The sequence below is a fragment of the Fistularia commersonii genome, chromosome 9, assembly GCF_037954325.1.
Source record: "Fistularia commersonii isolate RoL2024-O1a breed Wild chromosome 9, RoL_Fcom_v1.0, whole genome shotgun sequence".
NCBI classification, from domain to species: domain Eukaryota; kingdom Metazoa; phylum Chordata; class Actinopteri; order Syngnathiformes; family Fistulariidae; genus Fistularia; species Fistularia commersonii.
The window spans coordinates 6,529,428-6,549,818 of NC_141292.1; the positions used below are offsets into that span (position 1 = coordinate 6,529,428).

Below are 20,391 nucleotides of genomic sequence, written 5' to 3' on the forward strand. Positions count from 1 at the left end.
CTCTGGGCCTCATGCCTGGTATTTCCAACCTTAGCATCCTTCTTCCGCTACTATGTCTCTTCTGTACAACCATTTCAGTCTGGCCTCTCTGGCTTGTCAACTTGTACCAATGGGAACTGGTTGCTTTCGTTTTATTAATTTAGCAACGTGCGACAAATTGTTTAGCAAAAATGAAATGACAGATTATACACAAGAGGGCGCCATTGTAGTAGCATATGAGCCGATTTGATAAACGCCTCCCTCTACTATTTAAAAGCACACAAAACCACATTGGTATTATTGATATGTACTGATCATTAGAAGAAAGACTCTGATACCAAACATGTTTTTTTAATCAAACTATATTTAATTTGACATTTACATACATTTTAAAGCCCAATCACAACTGTAGACATCTGTCAAAGGAGAGGGTGGCCAATTCGTTGGTACAATGTTAAAGGAGTACAATGACTCATTTTCATTTAAAAACAAAAGGAAAACAATTTTTATTTTTGATTAGTTTGACTTTTTAAACTCCTCCCACTGATTTTGCTTCCCTGAAGTCACCATTGACTTCTCAGGCAATCGTTACAGAGAAAGATTCATTGGGGAGAATTAGGCATCTTTTGAATTAAGCATGAATGCCAAGATTGTCTGTTTTTGGACCTTATTTTCGGCACGTCCTATGTAGGCATTCATTTCAACCCCCATTTATTCATTGGCAGGACAATGTTGCAAACTATATTCAGTCTTATACAAAATATTTTTTGAAAGCCATTTGTTTTTTTTTTATCTACCCCTTGTTCTTCACATCTTGTATGTTTTTGTCTGTGACAGTCTTTATTCGCATTTTTTATCATATATAAATATTTTAAAAAAGCTAATCCACAAATTATTAGCTTAAAGCTAGACTTTGCCCCATAGCTAGGGTCTAACATCCCATTTTAGCACTCACATTCAGGAATTGTAACATAAAGATGAATCTAAAGGGAAACTTGACCACTGCATTTAACCCATCATGGATGAACCGTGAGCAAGAGAGAGAACTTAATAGCGCGCGGGGAGCAGTTTAGGGGTTCAGTATCTTGCTAACCAACACTTCAGGAGGCTTATAGTAGTATAGGAATTGAACTAAGGCTACGAGGATAACCACTCAAACCTCCTAAGCCATGCCACCCCTTGCAAAAGCGTAGAGATAGAAAAGTAAAATATTATTGATAAAAAAGTACTTTTCCCATGGTATCTAGTCAGCACATTCAAAGTTATGGTTTTAGTCATTACAGGGGTCTGGATGGACAAATACATCTCTTATTGTTGTAGAAACCAGCACCTACTCCCCCCCCCACCACAGGGCCAGAAGGAATGGAGGTAAAGGCTTGTTTCAGTCGTGGGAAATTTACCTGAAGATGTGATATTTGTAATTTAGACGAATAGTATAGATATTAAATAAGAGTAAGGATTTCCTGAAAGCCCCGGGCAAGTCAGGCATTTAACCTTGATTCTTACTTGTATCAGTCAAAGATTTGGGCATAAACCACTTGTCCTGCACTCGAGGTCAGGTGTAATACTTAATTTTAAGTAATAATTTGTGACGTACTTGTTTAGAAACAGCATGAGTATATAAACATACTGCTCATGTTTATTCTAAAAATATAACAAGGAAATATTAGTTGAAAGGAAACCGATTTAACGTGCTGTATATAATATGGGGAGCTAAATATAGATTAACTATGATAAATGTTAATCAAGCAGGAATTATATAGGGATATATATAAATGATTTTAAATGGTTGTATATTTTGCTATAAATGACACCTCACATCTTTTATAGTTGTTTGTGCCTGAGCTAATGTCTCATATCTTCATTATGTATTTTTTTACATAGACAAGAGAAAACACACAGGACGAATCAAAACTCTACGTCTCTGTCCGTCCGATGTATTCCATATAAATATTCCAATATAATAATAACATAGTTATCTTATAATAAAGTTATGTCACTCATATTATATAATAGGTCATAAAGGGTTCATTGTTAACACTTTATGAAATAATTGATTTTCACTTTTTGGTGCAACTTCCACAGTTCACACCTATAAGCCTGTGAGGTCTACGATAGCCTTGATGAAAATGGTGTCATCTCGTAGGTAGGGGCTCTTGCCTGCCAGTTTAGCCAGTGGACAGAAAAGCGGGCAGCCGCTTGCTATATTCATCTCACTGGTGGGGCGCTGGAAGGAAGTGGAGGAGATGTCTGGGCGGAAGGCATCGATGATGTGCTCCCTGTTGTTCTGATCCAAGAGCATCAGGGTGACCTGAGGAGAGAGAAGCGGAGGAGGGCCTGTCTTCAGACACTTGTTTGCTGTAACTTCAGACAGAAAATGGTGACTTTTTTTCTGACCTTTTGGCTAAATGGCCATTTGAGCAGAGCGTCGAATCTGCCCCTCATGACCACAAAGAACAGGGAGAGGTGCGTTCCTCGTCCTGCTCCATCACCATTCAAGTACAGCCTCAGACACATCTTGTAGCCATATTTGCTCGAGTAAAAAGCTAGACAGAAGAAATAAGATATAAGCTGAGCAAAATCACGCAAATTTTGTATTTCACATATCCAACTAGGGCGTAGCAGAATGGAGTTTTTTTTGTCTGATGACCAAGTCATACATCATCACATGACACACCCTACAAAAGAACCCTCTAGTTTGGACAGAGTCCTGAAACAAAGAAAGGAGCTATGAAATATGTGGTACTAATGAATAGTTGGTCTGTAATCTTACCTGGTGAAAACATGGCAGGCGCCCTACCTGCCACAGCATCTTGTCTGCGGCGTGAGAAGTCAGATATTTTCCAGACAAAAATTCCATCATAGGTGCAAAACTGAAGCTCTTGGACCACTTGCTCTGACTGGTTTAGTTGCTGATCTCTCACTGACAGTATCCTTTCCAACTGTTGCACTCTGTTGGACAGGCTTTCAATCTTCTCTCGGTCTAAACAATGTTGGTGGGAAAACGCCTCCAGCGTGACAGAACTGCGCTCCACCTCCCGGTTCAGGACGCATACAATGTTCTCTAAGGCAGTAACCTGTCAACATAGTAAAAGTAACTTTCACATGCAAAACCTTCTACTACCGTTCTGCAGAGCACCAAATTCTAGATGCCAACCTTTTTGTCCAGATCCATAGACTGAGTGGAGGCTGAAGCTCCGGCCCCCTCTGGTACTCCCTCCTCAGGAGCCCGATAGAGGCCCAGACCAGAGTCTTCTTGCCACTCACTGGGACCAGGTGCCTCTGCACTTGTGCGAGCTATTGACTGCACCATGGCCAGCAGCAGACGCAAGTGCTCCATGGTGCTGCTGTGCTCATGGTCGCTGAGTTTCCCGTTCTCCATCTACGAGGGAATAGATGACATGTATATGTGGTAAGAGAAACCTAAGGGGCCAAAACTTTAATTTTCAGACCGCAAATTTAAAAAAAAAAGCACAGCTTTCTTTATTTACATGACAGAAATGTATAGTCACATATCAACAATGTGGCAACTGAAGCACATAGACAAAGTATTTCCCAATATATCAAAGTGACAACAACTGATAAACATTCCTCTGGGTGTGGGTGTGGGTACAGTGACTTGGCAGCATGACAGCTCAACAGTCAGTGGAATATTTTTCAAATAATGCAAAATTTTTATTGGTGCACAGAGGAGAGTGGCATCAGTTGCATCTCCAATGCCCTCACTTGTTCATTTTCCTCACAATGTTCATTCATTTATCATTCAAGTATATGTGTTTGAATTCATAGTATGTGAGGGTGGCACCGCTCTTTAAGAGACATTGCTGCTTGAGTTCTAATTGAGTTATTTGATTTTAATTTATGGCCAGTAGAACTGTCTTTGCCCAGTGAAGTCAACCAGGTTTGGATCTTTCAATTTGACTTTCAAAAATGTTACTATTTCTGCTCTGTAGTTTGCTGTAAGCTAAGATATGAGGTGAGCTAGATTAAAAAGGGTGGATGTGGCTCTATTGGTAGAGCATCCCACCAATGTGAGGGTTGGTGGTTCAATTCACGGCTCACCCTGTCTACATGCTGAAGCGTCATTTGGCAAGACACTGACCCTCCACTTGTTCCCAATGGCCTGGTTAGTGCCTTGCATGGAAATCATTGGTGTGTGTGTGTTTGTCTGAATGTAACCCTGTGCTTTGAATAGTAAAGCTCTCAAAACCAAAGCCTGCTGAATGTCAGCAACTCCACAGTAAGTGGAAAAAAATGCCTCTAAAAAGTTCTGAGTCTATCAGGTAGCCATCTGATCTGGTAATATGCAGCACGGGGGCTCTGCAGGGTACAGTGTTATCCTCCGTTCCTCTTCACCCTCCACATATCAGACTACAGATACAAAAGGGATGGATGCCACCTCCAGAAATTAGGTGGCCATTGTTGGATGTGTGTTGCAGGGGAGCTATCAGGAGTACAGGCACATAATCACCAGCTTTGTTGCCTGGTGTGATCTGAACTACCTGCAGTGCAACACCAGTAACGCAAAGGGAATGGTGACTGACAACTGGAGGAGAGCATCCCAAGTTGCACTGGTGAAAATCCGGGTTCTGGACATGGAGATCGTGGTTGTTAACCTCACTAACACACTGGAGTCATCCAAATAAATAGATATCCTGATTAAGAAGAGCCAAAGTCATCTCCATCCTCTGAGGAGACAGGGGTGCCTCTGCACAACACTGTTGGGGGCTTTAAGCAGCTCCTTCAGCAACAGACACCTGAATCCACGCTGTAAGAAGGAACTCTTCCACATGTCCTTCATCTCTACTTACTACTCTTATCTGTGTAATATTTATATTTATATTTTTAACATTCTTCAGGACACCTTACCTCTGATAATTTCCTTTTTACTACCCACTGTCTCCTACTGTACACCATTTTTTTTCTATAACCATTCCCTGCACAAGGCATTTCTTTTATTTATTGTCATATTTTTTATTCTATTGTATAAATTGCACAGTCTTTGTTTATTTATACCTTTACTCTTTAGTTGCATATTCTTTCTATTATTACTATTTACACACTTTTTTACCCTGTAATGCTGCTATAACAATTGAATTTCCTTGTGGTAGGATCATTAAGGACTATATTATCTTTACAGGTTGCTATGTATAATTCCAAGTTTCAGACCCGGAGGTCAGGCTCACGCACTTAATGCCTGTCTTTATGTGAAGGCTATCTACATTACCTAACTTCAAGCAGGTCTCCTAATCAATTACCTAAATTCCTCTTACATCCAAAAAAGGAAAATAGTTGTGTGCTGACCTGCTTTAGTGGCGACGGTAAAGATCACTTGTGATTTTGTTGATGTACTTACCATAAATTTACAGCCCACTTCACTGAATGGACAGGCACTTTTTGACTTTGCACAAGACCTGATATGGTCAGGAAACTGAAAGAGAAGACAGAAATTGAGACAGAATTACTTGAATGCCAGGACGGTGTGTCAAAGTAGAGGTGAAAGTAAAACTAAACACAAAAAGGGTTGGATAGAAACTTGAAGTCTAATCGCCTTAAATACTGAAGTGGATTTATCTTTGATGTCACTGCATGATTGCGTAAACTCAGACCTTCTCTCGTAAGATCTTCTTTTTGCCACAGTCTTTGCATTGTAAGGGAAACTTTGGGCAGACCTCATCATGAGCCTGAAATGTGCAAAAAATGGGTCAAAATTGTTTGTCTGTATACCTCAGACCAGGCAATGACTAAAATGATCACTAATCTGGCGTCACCTTGATCTCTTTGAAGTTAAAACTGACTTTGCAGTATTTACAATTGAGCGTTCTTGCTTCACAGTGCCTCTCATTGTGTTTGTCCTTCTCTGAGCGAAGGATGGTGGCCTGACAGGCTTCACACTGGATGAGCTCAAATTCGCAGCGACCCTCGTGTTGAGTCTGGAATCGAAAAGACAAATCCAAAAATTTGTGATGATTAGCCGCACCTTGCTCTTTCTCATGCACAGCAACATCTGCAAGTACATTCTGAGAAGATAATGTGTCACATAACGTTTTTGTTTGACATTCTATTATTTAGACAAGGACATCATATCAAAGAATTTTTTTTTTCATTTTTCAAATGACACCTGAGTGACTCAATGTGCGTCACCCATACACATTTAACAAAGTGTGTTAACAGAAAAATGGAGAAACCAGTTTATATCCATTGATATTACATAAAAGGTCATAAAAAGTAAAATTCTTTTTAATTTTATTTCTTTACATATATATCAACAAGGTTAGCACTGTGTTCCAAAGGTCATTTTCTAAGATTATTTCAGGTTAGACTAGATCTTCAGGAGTATCGTATTCCGCTGTGTTTCAGACACATGCACTTGTTGGTTTATCAAAGAGAAACACGGATATGTGAACAAGTGTACATCCCTGTGTACACAAACAAATGTATGAACAAATGGACAAATGTAAATCAGACCAAAACAAGTGGGAACTGCTGCATGATATGTTAAATGAAAGCACAATAAACCCCCCAAATAATAGTTCAAGTGTGGTAAATCACAGAAAAGACAATCAGTAAACTGGCTGATATTTCACAATAAAGCCAACAGTTCCAGGGGGTGGAGCTGAGTGTGAGGCGGAGCTGAGTGAATTCATATTTCTTTCGCAGAAACTACATATACCACACTGGAGCAACAGCGCAAGAACTCGAGGTAGGTTCGCCTGTTTCTCCTGGCTGCTCTCTCTCTTCATAAAGGTGAAGCTATCTTCAGCATGTCCTCATTTAAAACCTGTTTCACACCATCTTTAAGTTTTCCTGCCAAAGGTTATCCTTATCTAGATCTTTTGTTGTGTTCATTTTCTTAAGAGCACAAACCTGCAAGAAACTACTGTCACGTTAATTTTTTTAAGAGCACAAACATGCCAGAAACACAACAGAAGAAGACACCCTCCATAATAAAAAATTACTTTCCAAGTACAGAAATATCCCTCTCTAGAACACACAACAGCCATTGTATTGAGAAAAAAAAAACAACACTAAATTAAAAGGGATTAAGACCAAGGATTTACGTAAACCACAGTCCATGTTCACAGTTCATTATTTAAATCAGTTTCACTTCATTCTTCAGTGTCATTTCAAATAAAGTAGGTCCACTGTCAACTAGTTCATCTGTCGGTTTCATTATCAAGTAATGTTCTTTCAACAGACCAGCTAATCTCAAGTGAAATGGCCTTTTATGTTCGGGTACTTTCCAGATCAGCTGCCCTCAAACCTGCAACGTAGGAGGGGGACTTTCCCAAGTCACTTCCTGTTTTTCCTGCAGCTATGCAGCACCAGTATTATAACAGCAGAGGGTTTTCCAAGTCAAGGCAAATTAAATATTAACACATTACTGGTTTTGGAATTATATGATTCAGAGATAGAGAACTGCAAACAAAAAGCACAAGCACATTCCCACTGACAGAAGATAATACGCCACCTCATATTCTTTTATAGAGCCTGTCCAACCACAGCCCTGGTTCAAACACTTTGCAGGCAGGCTTGCTATTTCACGCCCAGCTGCATTGTCTGGAAATGCCTGTCAGAAGGGAAAGCACAAAAAATATTTCTGTGATTCACTCATCACAACAGTTGGTACAATCAGTAGGTGCATTGTGTGCTGTTTGGGCAAGATGATGATCAGATCACAAGGAAGGAGGCTCACATACAAAAACAAATTTTGTTGCATACTTCTCAATTTATAACTGACCTCGTTACTATTTAGAATAGAGATTGGCTCCTCGTATATTTCCTCTTGGTGGCAGGCTTCACAAGGCTTTGGCCCTGAACTGGCAAATAAAACAGCTTTATCACTTTACAGTTCGAAATTTCTGGCCTTTGATCAATTTATCTGCAGATCTGTTACCGGACTTAGAAAAATGTGTGTGACACACACACACACACCCACACCCACCCACACACACCCACATCCACACACACACACACACACACACACACACACACACACACACACACACACACACACACACACACACACACACACACACACACACACACACACACACACACACACACACACACAGTGGGTAAATGGTCATCATAAAGGAAGCACACGTCATTTCTTTGTAGACGTTAGATGTCATGACAATCATGATGTTTCATATGAAAGGAGATACGTTACTTTATGAGTGCTGGAAAAATACTATACACAGACTGACTTACAGGCTTTTGCTCAACATATTGATATTGCGGTTGCATTTGCGGTTGTTATTTTAAATGTATTAAATTCTGTCTCTGTTTTTGATTAAACGGATGAAAATGTAATTTAACAAAAAGTGATACACTAGTGAACAGTCAAAGGTGCTATTTGTAAATTTGAAAACAAGTTTGTCCCTCCTGCTGGAGTGACACTTTATATAACCAGTTACTTAAAAACTATGTAGTCAAGTGAAACGATAAACTGAAGATGAAGGCACCGTAGGGGTCTTTCATGAAGCAAAAAGTTTTTTCTTTAAGTCCAAACTCTAAACAAACGTATGACAAGAAGAATTGAGATTTAAATAGCCAAAATGTATCAGAGTTCCCTCTGCAGTATGGCAAGACTTGGCATTACCATGCATTCAGACCTTAAGTGTCTCAACAGTTAATATGCACATTATCCTTGGTGTCTTGATGGAGCAGCACTGCAAAAATTGTCTTCCATTAAAATTTCAACTGAGCGTTTTAGCATAAACCATGAAATTACTTCAGTTGTTAGAATTGACTAATTTATTTTTTTTATTGGGTATTACTATGCATGGTGATTAAGAAGGTTAACTGACACGTGGTAGTGTTTATATTTACAATAAATGTATCTACACTGCAAAGCATCTTGGTCACTTTTCAGTGCTCCATGTGCAATTTTAATCAACGCCATATTGGAAAGAAAGAAGGTACTGCTTCAGGTGCTTTGGTGTTAATTTGAAGAATACTTAATAGGTAGTTCATCGGTCTAACAGAGTGAACAATCCATATGACACTCCTCGGGCCACTGGCTGTACATCACTTTTGGTTTGAATGGATGGTTTGCAGACCTGCTTCTCAATGCACCAGTGACTCATGGTGTCCCATTTAGAATCAGAATCAGTTTAGGCGATTTACTGAATTACAAAATGAAATGGGACAGGTGTCCCCTATTACAAAATTACAACAAACACCTTTGAGTAATTCATGATGCATGTGAGTGACGGGTTGAAATTGGAAGAAGCAGAAAAAGAAGAACACCTTCAAAATGAATCAGCATGGCCAGATCCTTGTGATACAGTGACTTCAGTGAAAGAATTCAGTCATGTGATGGACGAATTGGTGTAATGTAATTAGTCTTGAGTAAAAAAAAAAAATCCCCTGCGACAATGACACAGGATGTGCTGAAGCATGTTCAGTTAGAGGGTAAGCATTAGAGTAAGGGGGTTGCAAGTCACATGGTTGTGGGTGGTCTGAAAACCTTCTGTCTACCTGGTGAGCAGCTTGAAGCAATGAACACAGAACCGGTGACCGCACTGAGCCTGGACAGGCTTCCTCAGGACCTGGAGACACTGCTGACATTTGTATTTATTCTCCATGGGCACTGACAACACACTGAGAGGGATCCCTGGTAAGGAGTTGGGGCAATCCAACGAGATTCGGGCCATTCTTCTCCATCAACCTTGGTGCAAGACCTTGAAGATGAAAACCAAACATAGAAGCTGTAAACATCAAAACATTTGCGGGGACAGCACAACCCAAACCAACCCAGTCCATCACCAACCCAAGTATTTTGCATAAAACTCAAAATCATGGTAAAAGGGTGTGGACGCGAGGGAAGAATATTATCATCTCTCAGTACAACCTTAATCTGAAAGGTGAGGAACATCACAGTTCGAAAACGGACAAGAAAAAACAGAGTGCAATGCTTCACCTGGGACTATTGTGCATTTTACTTTGCCAAACCAAAAAGGGAGGAATCTCACAAACATGAAGCAAGTTTGGCAGATGAAACAAAACAAAGTCCAGGCCACATAATAACACTAGAGATGGGAAACCAGACTTTTGAAAGCCTGTTATTAAAGGCAGAACTGCTCAAGTCTTATGCTCAATTGCTAAATCCACCTGCATGTATTTCTTGAGGAGTATGCCAGAATAAACAGCTTTCAAAAACCACCTGATCATCCAAATGTTGCTCTGTATCATGAGAGGTCTGTGGTCTACATGATACATTAAACGCATCTGAGGACACACTTTAATAATGATGGACAAATCTTGATACCTCTTGTGCTGCCACATAGAGATAACTAGCATTAAAGCAATGACATTTATGGGATATTCCATTTTAATGACGTTGCAAAAACATTACATAATTTTGTCATGGTCGACAGATACAAAGCGGCAAACACAGACTAGTTCAACAGGCAGGATTAGTCCTGACAAGAAGGAAAAGGATACGTCGTACTATCAACTTCCTGCAAATAATGCCCAGTTAATACTATATTTATTCATTATCAGAAGAAAACTTGAGAAAATGTTTAGCATTTAGGGAGCATGGACTCTCTGTCAAAACGTGATGACATATGTCATGGGAAATTATGAAAATGTCATGTGACAAGTGCTTATTGTTTTTTGTGAAAACATTCATATCATGATTCACATGTTTGAATGATACATCTACGTTTCAGTACACCCTGTCAGACCAAATAGGAACAGAACTGTTGTGCAAATGAACTCCTTTTCTACCAATACTAGTATTCTGGCAAAAAACTTCAATAACACCTTCTGCCACTGTTTGAAAGTCACCTACTCTCAGTCAAGCACACTAACAAAGCTCATGAAAGTGGAAAAAAAAATCCTGGCTCGTAATTACAGCCGAAATTCAAGGGACTCTTGGGCAATGATTCATTCTGCCACAATGATGTCTCCCTGGTTGGCCACAAATGATCCCTCTGAGTATTTGTTCAACTAACATTAGGTTATAGGTAATACCACAGTACTAAACTGTCAAATAAAGTACAATTATAACTATGCAACACATCTAAACTATTTAACCAGTTAAGTCGCGGTTCAGTGTATGATGGAACTAACCAACAAATTACTCAAGACTGCATATTTGCATGTCAGTAAATTAAAAATGCATCTTTCATGGTTGCACATCAATGAAAAGTTTATTCTTTTTGAATTAAATCCTAACGCTGTGGGCGACTTCACCCAGTAATTGACAACGGCATGTCTGCAAGGGACATTATCTATAATTATGCTGACACAAAGCAATGATTTTTTTTAACCCACCTTCTTGTGAAGATTTCACAATGCTGAACTACATCAGTGACAAAACTTTAGTAATGTGAGAAAACTTTTGGTCCACCAAGAGTTAGCTGGCTCGAAAACTGTCTGTTTTTGGTGAGTTGCTTCTCTGTGAGCTGAACCGCTTACACATACACTGGATTCTTCACATGATTTTGATGTAGGAATCTAATTCAGTGAAAGGGCTGGGTGTTCAAATCCCTGGTTTTTGCATTTCTTCTCATTGGTAGGTTTTAAGATGTGGTTGCCAGGCAGGAGAGCATCGAGAGGACCCATACGAGAGGACATGAAGAACAAAGGAAAGAACCCAGAAAACCCATACAGGAAGCCATGGAAGGAACAATAAAAGAGAGAACCCACACAGGAGAATATGGACACAACACAGAGAACCCACGCAGGAGAACATGGAGAAGAGAGAAAACACAGGCAGGGAAACCAGGAGAACAAAGATGGAAGAATGTGGAGAAGACCCAATCAAGAAAACGTGGAGAGAAGGTAGGCAGGAGAACAAGAACACAGAGAGAACCTAGGCAAGAGGACATGAATAGAACATGAAGAGAGAACCCAGACAGGTGAACAAGGAGACAACCCAGGCGGGAGAACATTGGGAGAACCCAGGCAGAATAACAGAGAGAAAATGAGAAATGTAAACTGTGGGACGGCTGCTATAAGATCAAATCTGGTTTCTACGTAAGAAAAAAAAGCAACCAAATGCATACAAATTCTTTAGAAGCAGTTATCATCCAATACTTATCACAGCCCCCTTCATATTCACTCTAAGCATCTCAGATTTAGTTCTATAGAAAGCCTTGTGATCAAAATATTAATAGCTCAGTTAAATGTGGCCAATGCAGAATTTCAGCCCGATAGTAATATCCAAATTAGTTCAAGTTTTGAAAAACATATTTGTCAAATACTCTGAGGAATATTTTTATTAAACATTATTACTGTTATTGAACCGCTTCAAGCATTACTAACTACATCTGCAAATTTCTAACTGTTGAAATACAAGCCCAGAATATAATAATGGACTTTTAACTTTTATTGTTCTGTGCTCAAAATTTTAATCCTTCATTCATGTAAATCCTTATTTGGGATTTCTTTAACATCTTAATTCTAATGCTATTACTTAATTTGAAGCCACTGTATTGCTCAACACAAGAAAAACCCTAGTTCATGACATCCTTCACTTCTCCTCTTCATGGCAATCCTGAAATGTTTTTGTCTCTGAGAGAAAATATAATCTGTGATTACAAATTATATCAGACAAGTCAAGTTCACATAATCATCCCTGCTTAATATTTTTCTGGGTGTTGTACAATCACAACCCTGTGCTCCCTGTCGCTTTTGCAACCATTGTATGTCAAAACCGGTCTAAAAAACAAACAAGAGACGTAGCTTCGCATAAAGTATCACAGTCCCGACGAGAACATAGTAAAGTTCATGAATACACACAATCCATTACTGTGGAAACCAAGAGAGGCAAATGACAAATGGAGTGAAAATACCTCCTGTACACAATTCATGCAACTGTATGGTAAAACACACACCAGCCATCACATCAGACACATTCATAAACAAGACTTTTGTGTGAACGTAACCGGGTGGGTTCAAAGTTACTTTTAAGACAAGGACAACGCCACGAACTGCACTATCGACCTTGAAATCCCCAAACAACACAGAAATTATAGGTTTAGTTTGTTAGGAAAGCCGAGATCTGTCCTGCCGCGGTGTATCCGACACAGTGAACATCTCCACCGTCCTTGCTGAACCAGCCCGTGTCCTCCACTCGATAGCGACTCACCTTTTTGGCAGAAAGTCGAGTTCCAAGTAGTAGACTGGGAGAACTAGACCCGAACTTCTACGTGGTTGTCGCCACACCCCACCGCGTCACGAAAGATGACGAACCAAGCGGCGCTAGTGGGGTAGACTTGTCACTTACACCACCAACAGCGCCGCCATTATTTCCTGCTAAAAACAAACCCGCTAGCGCTAGCACACCTAGCTTCGCTAGTATCGACAAGTTCCGTAACGTACGACAGCTAGCAACGCATGGTAGCACCGGTGGTAGCTATTTGGCCGTTGGACATTGTATTCGCTGAACTCCCAACTGACTTCGGTGCCTTTATTAACACTTTAAAAAAAAAGTTGTGTATTTTTCGCAAATGTCATGGCGGGGAGGGCCGTTCAGCGCGTCGTGTTTATAATGAATCTAACTCTACGACATTTGCTTTCAAAATAGAGCAAAACAGGTACGGCGACCCTGCGAGTCGGCGTAGAAAGCCGGTGGTGGCCGGCGCATGCGCAAATGTCTTAGCAATGCTACAGTTAAGTAAACCTTGGCGACTGACAAAGTACGGGTACGGCAATTTCAAGTCCAAAGGTATGAGCTTATTCTCGTACGGTCGTTATTTTTAAAGAAAATAATAGCTGAAAAGGAAACTATATATTTTTCTCCATTGTTTGTGTATTACAAATATGATAATGAAGGTCAAAGGGGCTACGAACTAACGTCTAATGGCCACAAATTTTTGGGGAAACGTCAAATATTGTAACTGTATTTCGAAAAATATCAATACTTAATCAATGTATTGTGGCCATCCGTGTTGTGCTGTTGAATGCGCTACCCTACATAGTGTCTGTGTCGATAGTGGAGCTAACTTCAGTTAGCTGCCACGGTTTGGTTTGGTTCTCGAAAAGATCAGACATAATGTGGTCACGGTTAAACGTTCATATTTCACAAACGCCTTTGAGACAAAAAGACAGATTTTCACACTTGCTGTGACCAAAAGAATTACCAAATGAGTACTGTATGGCAACACAACATCAAAATACACTCCACAATGACATTCCCCTGTCAGGTTTGAACACACAGTGCCTTGTATTTGCATCCCGCCCTTGCAGAGAATGAAAAACAAAATAACAAAATGAATAACAAAATAAGTCAAGTGCATTAGCTTTTTTATAAATGTGTCATTTTTCTGCCCCACAGTTGTTTGTGTCCAACATCATAGGAACAACCGATATAAGTTTACAGAAACCTACTATGGAGAGCTTTATCCTGGACACATTCCCACTAGCAGTGTCCAGAAAGCCTTGTTGGCAGTTGGTTCTGGTGTCACTGCCCTGCAGAACCCCTACAGACATGGTAAGAAATTAACTCCACCATGACAGTTGCAGAGCAATGAAAGGCCAACTAGAAATAATCATTAAAAAAATAATAGAGTGAGAATTATACCAGGTTTATTTTCCTGGAACATAAATAAAAACAACAGTACAGTGGTGTGCAGAGGTCTGGCAATGCCTGGGACAAGTCTTGTTTGTATGTCCCAAAGACTCAAGTATAAGGCCTTATATACTGAGAAATATTATGAGAAAGAACATTTTGAAAATATAAGCACAGATGAAACATGAAATAAATGCTTTATTTCAATTTTAGTATGAATCTGTCACGTGGCGCTGGGGCGGATTCGAGCAGGGAACCACCCTTCAGAGCAGGGATGGGTTGAAAGCGCTTTTATTGCGTTGAAATGGCAGACGGGACGGGTTGCAGAGGCTGGGTCTCACCAGGACGGGTTGCAGACGGGGTGGCAGGCAGGACAGGTTGCAGACGGGGTCAGGGGTTACACTGGCCGACTGGGTCCAGTCATAACGAGGGGGGGGGGGGGGGGGGGACACAGAGGTTACACCTGGGGTCCGGTCATGCCAGGGCTCTGCGGTGATCTGAGAGCCACAATCCCCCGGCGGCAGGCAGAGCGTGCCGCTGCCCTTTATAGGGATCTCAATTAGCGGCATCTGCTGCAGCTGGCGCCGATTACAATTGGGATCAGGTGTGAACCCTGACAGAATCAATGTATTCTTTTCCCCTAAATGATGCCTTCTGTCACAAAACACCTGCACTACTTCACATTCTACATCAGCTGTGAGAAATTCTTTTTCAATACTTATCAAAAGCCAGGGTGATCAGTCGCTCCTGTGACATAGAAGACTCCAGATATGCTTCTATTGATTTTACTTTTGAAAAGTTTGCGACTGAAAATGCAACTATAGGCAGAAATCTCTATGAAATATGCAGCATTTGAAACATCCCACATAAATATTTCATTAAATATCTCCAAGCAGAAAAGCTGTAGAAAAGACAAGTTATGGCTCAAGGAAATGCATGAATGAGTGTGGAACATGCATGTGGGGAGAAGTACCATTTTCTCTAGACAGACGGGGAACATCGTGTTAAAGGTATAAAGGGCTAACAGCTGCCTCTGTAGTGTGGTGAGACTCCAAATATTGATTTCTCTCTGCTGAAATTTTAAAATTACCATCTCATTTCCTTCTCTGATTGAATGCCCCCATCCAATGGTTGCCTAGGGCCAACACAATGTTGCCCCCCCCCTGTACTCCACTACAACAGCATAACCAAATGTTGACAAATTGAATGATCTAAAAACAAAATTGAAGAGATTAACTTTGGGGAGTGAAGGGGGTTTCAATGTTGAGTTTTTTCATTGCTGAGATATTTCATGAGACAAGAATAGCCCCCAGGAAATATCTGTGCTTGATTTAATCCCAATTTGATCCAATCATCTGTCAAAAAAATGTCCATCTATAATCATCCATCTGTACAAAATTGGTCACAAAAATTGCAAGACAGGAGTAAGGTATTGAAGGATGATAAACGCATTATTCTATTTTAAAGTTCAATAGTTTGCTGCTGTTTTTTAGTTATATACATCAAAATTATGATCATACCGGAGAATATCTCTGAAGGCATATTACAGAAGTGACCCTTTGCCTCTGCTCATAAATATCGTACCGAAATCCTAAAAGCAGATGGGTCTTTTTTTAATGGCAAAAAAATAACTCATTAGCAACCTGTTTGAGTAAGATGTTGACAGAAAAAACATTTGTGGTTAACAGTTTCATTTTTCAGTACTTGTCAAGGTTGGTTCCAGAATTTCCGGAACATGATAGTTCTGCATTGACTGTCTCCTGGTTAAATGAGAACTTGTTTTCAGGCTGTAGGTACTTTTTTCCAGGGCAGCCCTTTTTCATTTGAGAAGGAGACAGACATGAAATGTAATGGGCATTTTTAAGTTTGCATTTTGAGAAGCTGAAGAAAAGTAGTAAATTTTTTTTCAAGTAAGATGAAATAAGAAGCTGCAAATCACTTCTGATAGAAAAACATCATGTATGGGAATCTTAAAATAATTTATACAAATGTCAAACAGACTAGTGAACAATGAACATGTGGTAAAAACTTTAAATATTATGCTGTTTTGAGCTGCGATCACAGCTGAGTCAGCTGAGACTTGTACAACAATAGTGGGAGGTAGCAAGCTTTAATAGCTTGTTACATGGAGATCATTTAACCGTTTGCAGTACATTTGGATTAAAACCCAATACTGTTACACAATACAACTGTAGAAAAAAAGGAATGTATTTGGATAAAGGAATTTCCATGTCTTTAAACTCTGATCACAGACATGGTTGCTGTACTCGGAGAAACAACAGGACATCAAGCTCTAGTAAATCTCAGGAACAAGATGAGGAATGACCCTGAAGGCTACGCTGTTCTCACGTGAGTCACTGCGACCTTCTGAAGTTCCTTATTTGAAAACTTGTTTTAATGTCTTCATCTGCTGGTCACTGACTTGTCTTTGCAGAGAGAGGCCCAGGATCCGACTGTCTACACTTGATCTGAAAAAGATGGCTTCACTGCCTGATGGCTCTTTTGGGAGGGAATACCTCCGTTTTCTGGAGGACAATGTAAGTACTTTTTAAAAAGAAGAAAATCGATATAACACTTTGAAATCTCGCATGTATCCGGTCATATATCTACATTCCTTCTTAGCACGTGACCCCTGATTCGAGGGCAGACGTGAAGTTTGTGGACGATGAGGAGCTAGCATACGTCATGCAGAGATACAGAGAAGTCCATGACTTGATGCACACCATACTGGGCATGCCCACCAACATGCTTGGTGAGTCTGACACAAGCCACACTTCTTCACACATTTGGCACAAATCAATTGTTTTCTTCTCAAGAGACCGTCTCATTTGTGCACAGCTTAAAGGTTTATCCAGGATATTTATATTCTTGAAAGGAATGCTCATTGTTTTCAAGAAATTCACTTCCATAAAAGTCATCAAATATATCAGGTGGCCCTGATTTTAACCGCATGTTAATTTACAGATGCTCTTGCTTCCAAATGGCATACTGGTACTTTGTTGACTGTGAACTAGTGGATCGATTTTTCGGTCAAAAGTTTTGCTTTCATTACGGACCTCATGGTCTTTCTTTTAATTCCCTGGTGCTGGCAGGTGAAGTGGCAGTGAAATACTTCGAGGCTGCTCAGACTGGGCTTCCCATGTGTGCTCTTGGGGCGCTGTTTGGACCTCTCCGGCTCAATGGGAGGTAAACTGTCAGTGTTTTTCCACCCTGTGCACTTACAACTACAGCAGCATGATCCCGAACAAAGATGTTTCCCAGGCTCTGAGGCAGTGTGAAATCAATTTAATTATAGTCGATTCAACTCAGTCAAACTTCTGTGAACCACACTTTTAACGCTGGGCTATACTTCTTCATGAAAAATGCTAATAGCGTGACTCATGTCATTACCGTGTCAGAACAATAAACCGGATGAGTTAATATGTGCTTCTATTTTAATTCACCAGTGTGTTGTCTTTTTCCAGCAAGATGTCGGAAAAAGTTAATCATAACCCTTTGGTTCTGTATTTGAAAACATAAATGTCCCATGTGGGAGTGTGGCCTCCAGTTCACTTATCGGTGATTAAAGTTTAGGCATGCCTATATGCTTGTGACATCACAAGTATTATAGCGCTTATTCTGAACCAATATTCAGTATACAAGTATGCAATCTCCTTAAATCACTTGATGATTTATTTATTTTTATTCTCAGGGGGTAAAGGAATCTCTGCTATTCATTCAATTATCGTCTATCGTCTGCGTGATTGATGGGGGAAATACAGAGGAAAACCCTTTAAGGTGCGGGAAGAACACATGTAGTTGGGACTCCAGCCTCACAGTAGAAGTGTTCCTGGTTTGATTCCAGGTCTAGATATCATATAGCGATTTTCACTGAAAAGTTCCCATTGATCAGCAGTTGTCACTTGAGATCCAAACTCCACCAGACAATGAGTGAGCTGTAAAAAGTTGCAACCGACAGTTTTTCCAGCTGTGCTGTGTAGTATCACCAAGTGAGATAAAAATGTCCGGGATGATGAAAAGGGATTCAAAGCATTTAAGATTCGAATATTTCTCTATATGTTCTGCTCAATGACAAGACAGTGGAAACCACAGCGGGAGCGAAAACGCTGCCTTATGATTTCGCTTTAACGCATCCATTGTGTCTTTCACTGTTCAGTATTTGGGGATGATTTGGTATCTTAAAACCACAGTGACATTTTCCATGTCTCTGCTGTGCTTTGTGTGGGTTTGTGAGAAACTGCTCACAAATGCTTAAAAGGAAAGTTTGTTAAGAGTCACCTGTGCTTTCAGATCCTTTTAAAATAGTAATTTATAAGTGCTGTACAAACAAGATGAAAAAAGAGATGGACACAATAAAAATAATTAAAGTAATTCAATCAACTAATTCAGATAAAGTAATTCAATCATATATTATCTCTTTGGCCTCAGGTGAGGTAAGGGCTGTGTAGGGGCTAGAGGTCTCCAGTTAACGTTCGTGTTTTTGGACTGTGAAAGGAACCTGGAGTAACCCCACCCAGACATTGGTAGAACGTGAAATCTCCACACAGGAAGTCGAACTAGAGGTCCCGCTCACTGTGAGGTGGAAGGGCAAACCACTGTGTCACTTTGCTGCAATGTTAAGTTTTTGTGTGTCACCAGGAAACTAGGGGGAGTTTGTAGACTAAAGTAGATCTCAGCAAGTCAGTGTGTATACTGCTACATCATACTCAGACTTCCCTTTTTTGTTTCTGTCTTCCAGCCGACTACATACACTGGTCACATCTTTGGGGCCGTGGTCCATCCGCAACGGCTGGCGAGCTCGCTGCATCCTCAACCTCTTCTATGAGAAACGATGGGAACAGAGTGTAGAAGATCTTAGAGAGGAGCTCGACATCGAACCCCCGCCAGTCACTCACCGCCTTGAGTAAGAGGAGCCTCTGAGGCAATGGTCCTGCAATGATCGGCCCAAAGACTCGTAACCACAGATATATATTATTTATATGAAATGGTTTTGTAGCAGAAAGGTTAATGAGAGTGTGACCAGGATGTTGACCAGTTTAAACCAAGCTGGGAAATTTTTCCATTTGTCAAACTTGTCAAAGTTTCCGTGTATTTCTTCATGTTGTGTCATCCTTTAAATCACCTACCTTTGAATGGTTTCTATTTAGTCCCTGTGAAAATGCACTCTCAGTCTCACCAGTACCCATGACACGTACTGAGGTGTTGCTGTGAATTGATCTGGATCTTTGGAGGATATTTGTCCCATCAAAGTGCACTTGTAATTGTAAATGTGTCTTAATGTATTTACTCAACACCAGAAAGACATTAAATCTTCTAAAAAAAAACCCTGTGAATGTTTTTGATAACACCAACGCTGATCAGACGCTGTCTTTATACCCATCTTATTTAAAGTGGTTAACTGATCCATATGCAATGTGTTGTTATTTAACAGAAAAATTCCACCCTGTGGATGAGGGAGATTTGCATGTGGGAAAGGAACAGGTGTCATTTGTTCTTGTTTCGTTTTTTTACTTGGTACATAACCCCACTGTGCTCACTGTAATGACCACAGAAAGGACGTTAAGTTTGTCAGGTGACATGAGAATATAAAGATTAGAGAAAAACAAACTAGTTTTAAAGTTGTATGTTTATCGGTAGTTATTTCTCACACTTCAGCTCCGTAATTTTTACCTGTTAATATCCCCCTACTGCAGAACGTTACGAATAACTGAGGCTATGTTTCACCTGAAATTAAGTTGTAAAGAGTGGTGGCCTTGAGGTGGAATTACATACTCAGCAAAGTTCTTAGTTCTTGGTTCATCCTTTGATATTGAACTGTAACATAAACTAATAATTATAATATTATAATTTTATATTAATATAATATAACCAAGCCAGTCATA

At 40.1% G+C, this 20,391-nt stretch overlaps 2 protein-coding genes across 3 annotated transcripts; one reads left to right on the forward strand and one right to left on the reverse strand.

The window, feature by feature from the left end:
* Positions 1-324: 324 nt before the first annotated feature.
* Positions 325-13,221, reverse strand: traf2b (Tnf receptor-associated factor 2b). The gene is made up of 11 exons (XM_086152169.1): positions 13,088-13,221; positions 9,466-9,668; positions 7,721-7,799; positions 7,451-7,549; positions 5,751-5,912; positions 5,589-5,663; positions 5,336-5,410; positions 3,137-3,361; positions 2,753-3,056; positions 2,377-2,525; positions 325-2,290 (listed from the first exon to the last, which is right to left on the reverse strand). Exons 2-11 carry the CDS (start codon positions 9,639-9,641, stop codon positions 2,072-2,074), a joined length of 1,563 nt encoding a protein of 520 aa, XP_086008295.1. The 5' UTR covers positions 9,642-9,668; positions 13,088-13,221; the 3' UTR covers positions 325-2,071.
* Positions 6,639-20,310, forward strand: coq4 (coenzyme Q4 homolog (S. cerevisiae)). 2 transcript variants are annotated; one of them, XM_086152172.1, is made up of 8 exons: positions 6,639-6,682; positions 11,514-11,778; positions 14,276-14,431; positions 16,762-16,858; positions 16,944-17,046; positions 17,132-17,261; positions 17,602-17,695; positions 19,248-20,310. In XM_086152172.1, exons 2-8 carry the CDS (start codon positions 11,688-11,690, stop codon positions 19,414-19,416), a joined length of 840 nt encoding a protein of 279 aa, XP_086008298.1. In that variant the 5' UTR covers positions 6,639-6,682; positions 11,514-11,687; the 3' UTR covers positions 19,417-20,310. The 2 variants fall into 2 exon arrangements, with proteins under 2 accessions (XP_086008298.1, XP_086008297.1); XM_086152171.1 differs by lacking the exons at positions 6,639-6,682; positions 11,514-11,778 and adding an exon at positions 13,336-13,666 and having other exon boundaries at positions 19,248-20,303.
* Positions 20,311-20,391: the final 81 nt, after the last annotated feature.

Bases quoted from the DNA above. Each gene is read 5' to 3' on its own strand.
- traf2b (XM_086152169.1), bottom strand. From the start codon at position 9,641: ATGGCCCGAATCTCGTTGGATTGCCCCAACTCCTTACCAGGGATCCCT. The intron at 7,550-7,720 runs GTCAGTTATAAA...CCCTTCTGACAG, and splicing joins CTATTCTAAATAGTAACGAG to GCATTTCCAGACAATGCAGC. The intron at 5,664-5,750 runs GTGACGCCAGAT...TGCACATTTCAG, and splicing joins TTAACTTCAAAGAGATCAAG to GCTCATGATGAGGTCTGCCC.
- coq4 (XM_086152171.1), top strand. From the start codon at position 13,336: ATGGTAGCACCGGTGGTAGCTATTTGGCCGTTGGACATTGTATTCGCT. The intron at 13,667-14,275 runs GTATGAGCTTAT...TCTGCCCCACAG, and splicing joins CGGCAATTTCAAGTCCAAAG to TTGTTTGTGTCCAACATCAT. The intron at 17,262-17,601 runs GTGAGTCTGACA...TGGTGCTGGCAG, and splicing joins CATGCCCACCAACATGCTTG to GTGAAGTGGCAGTGAAATAC.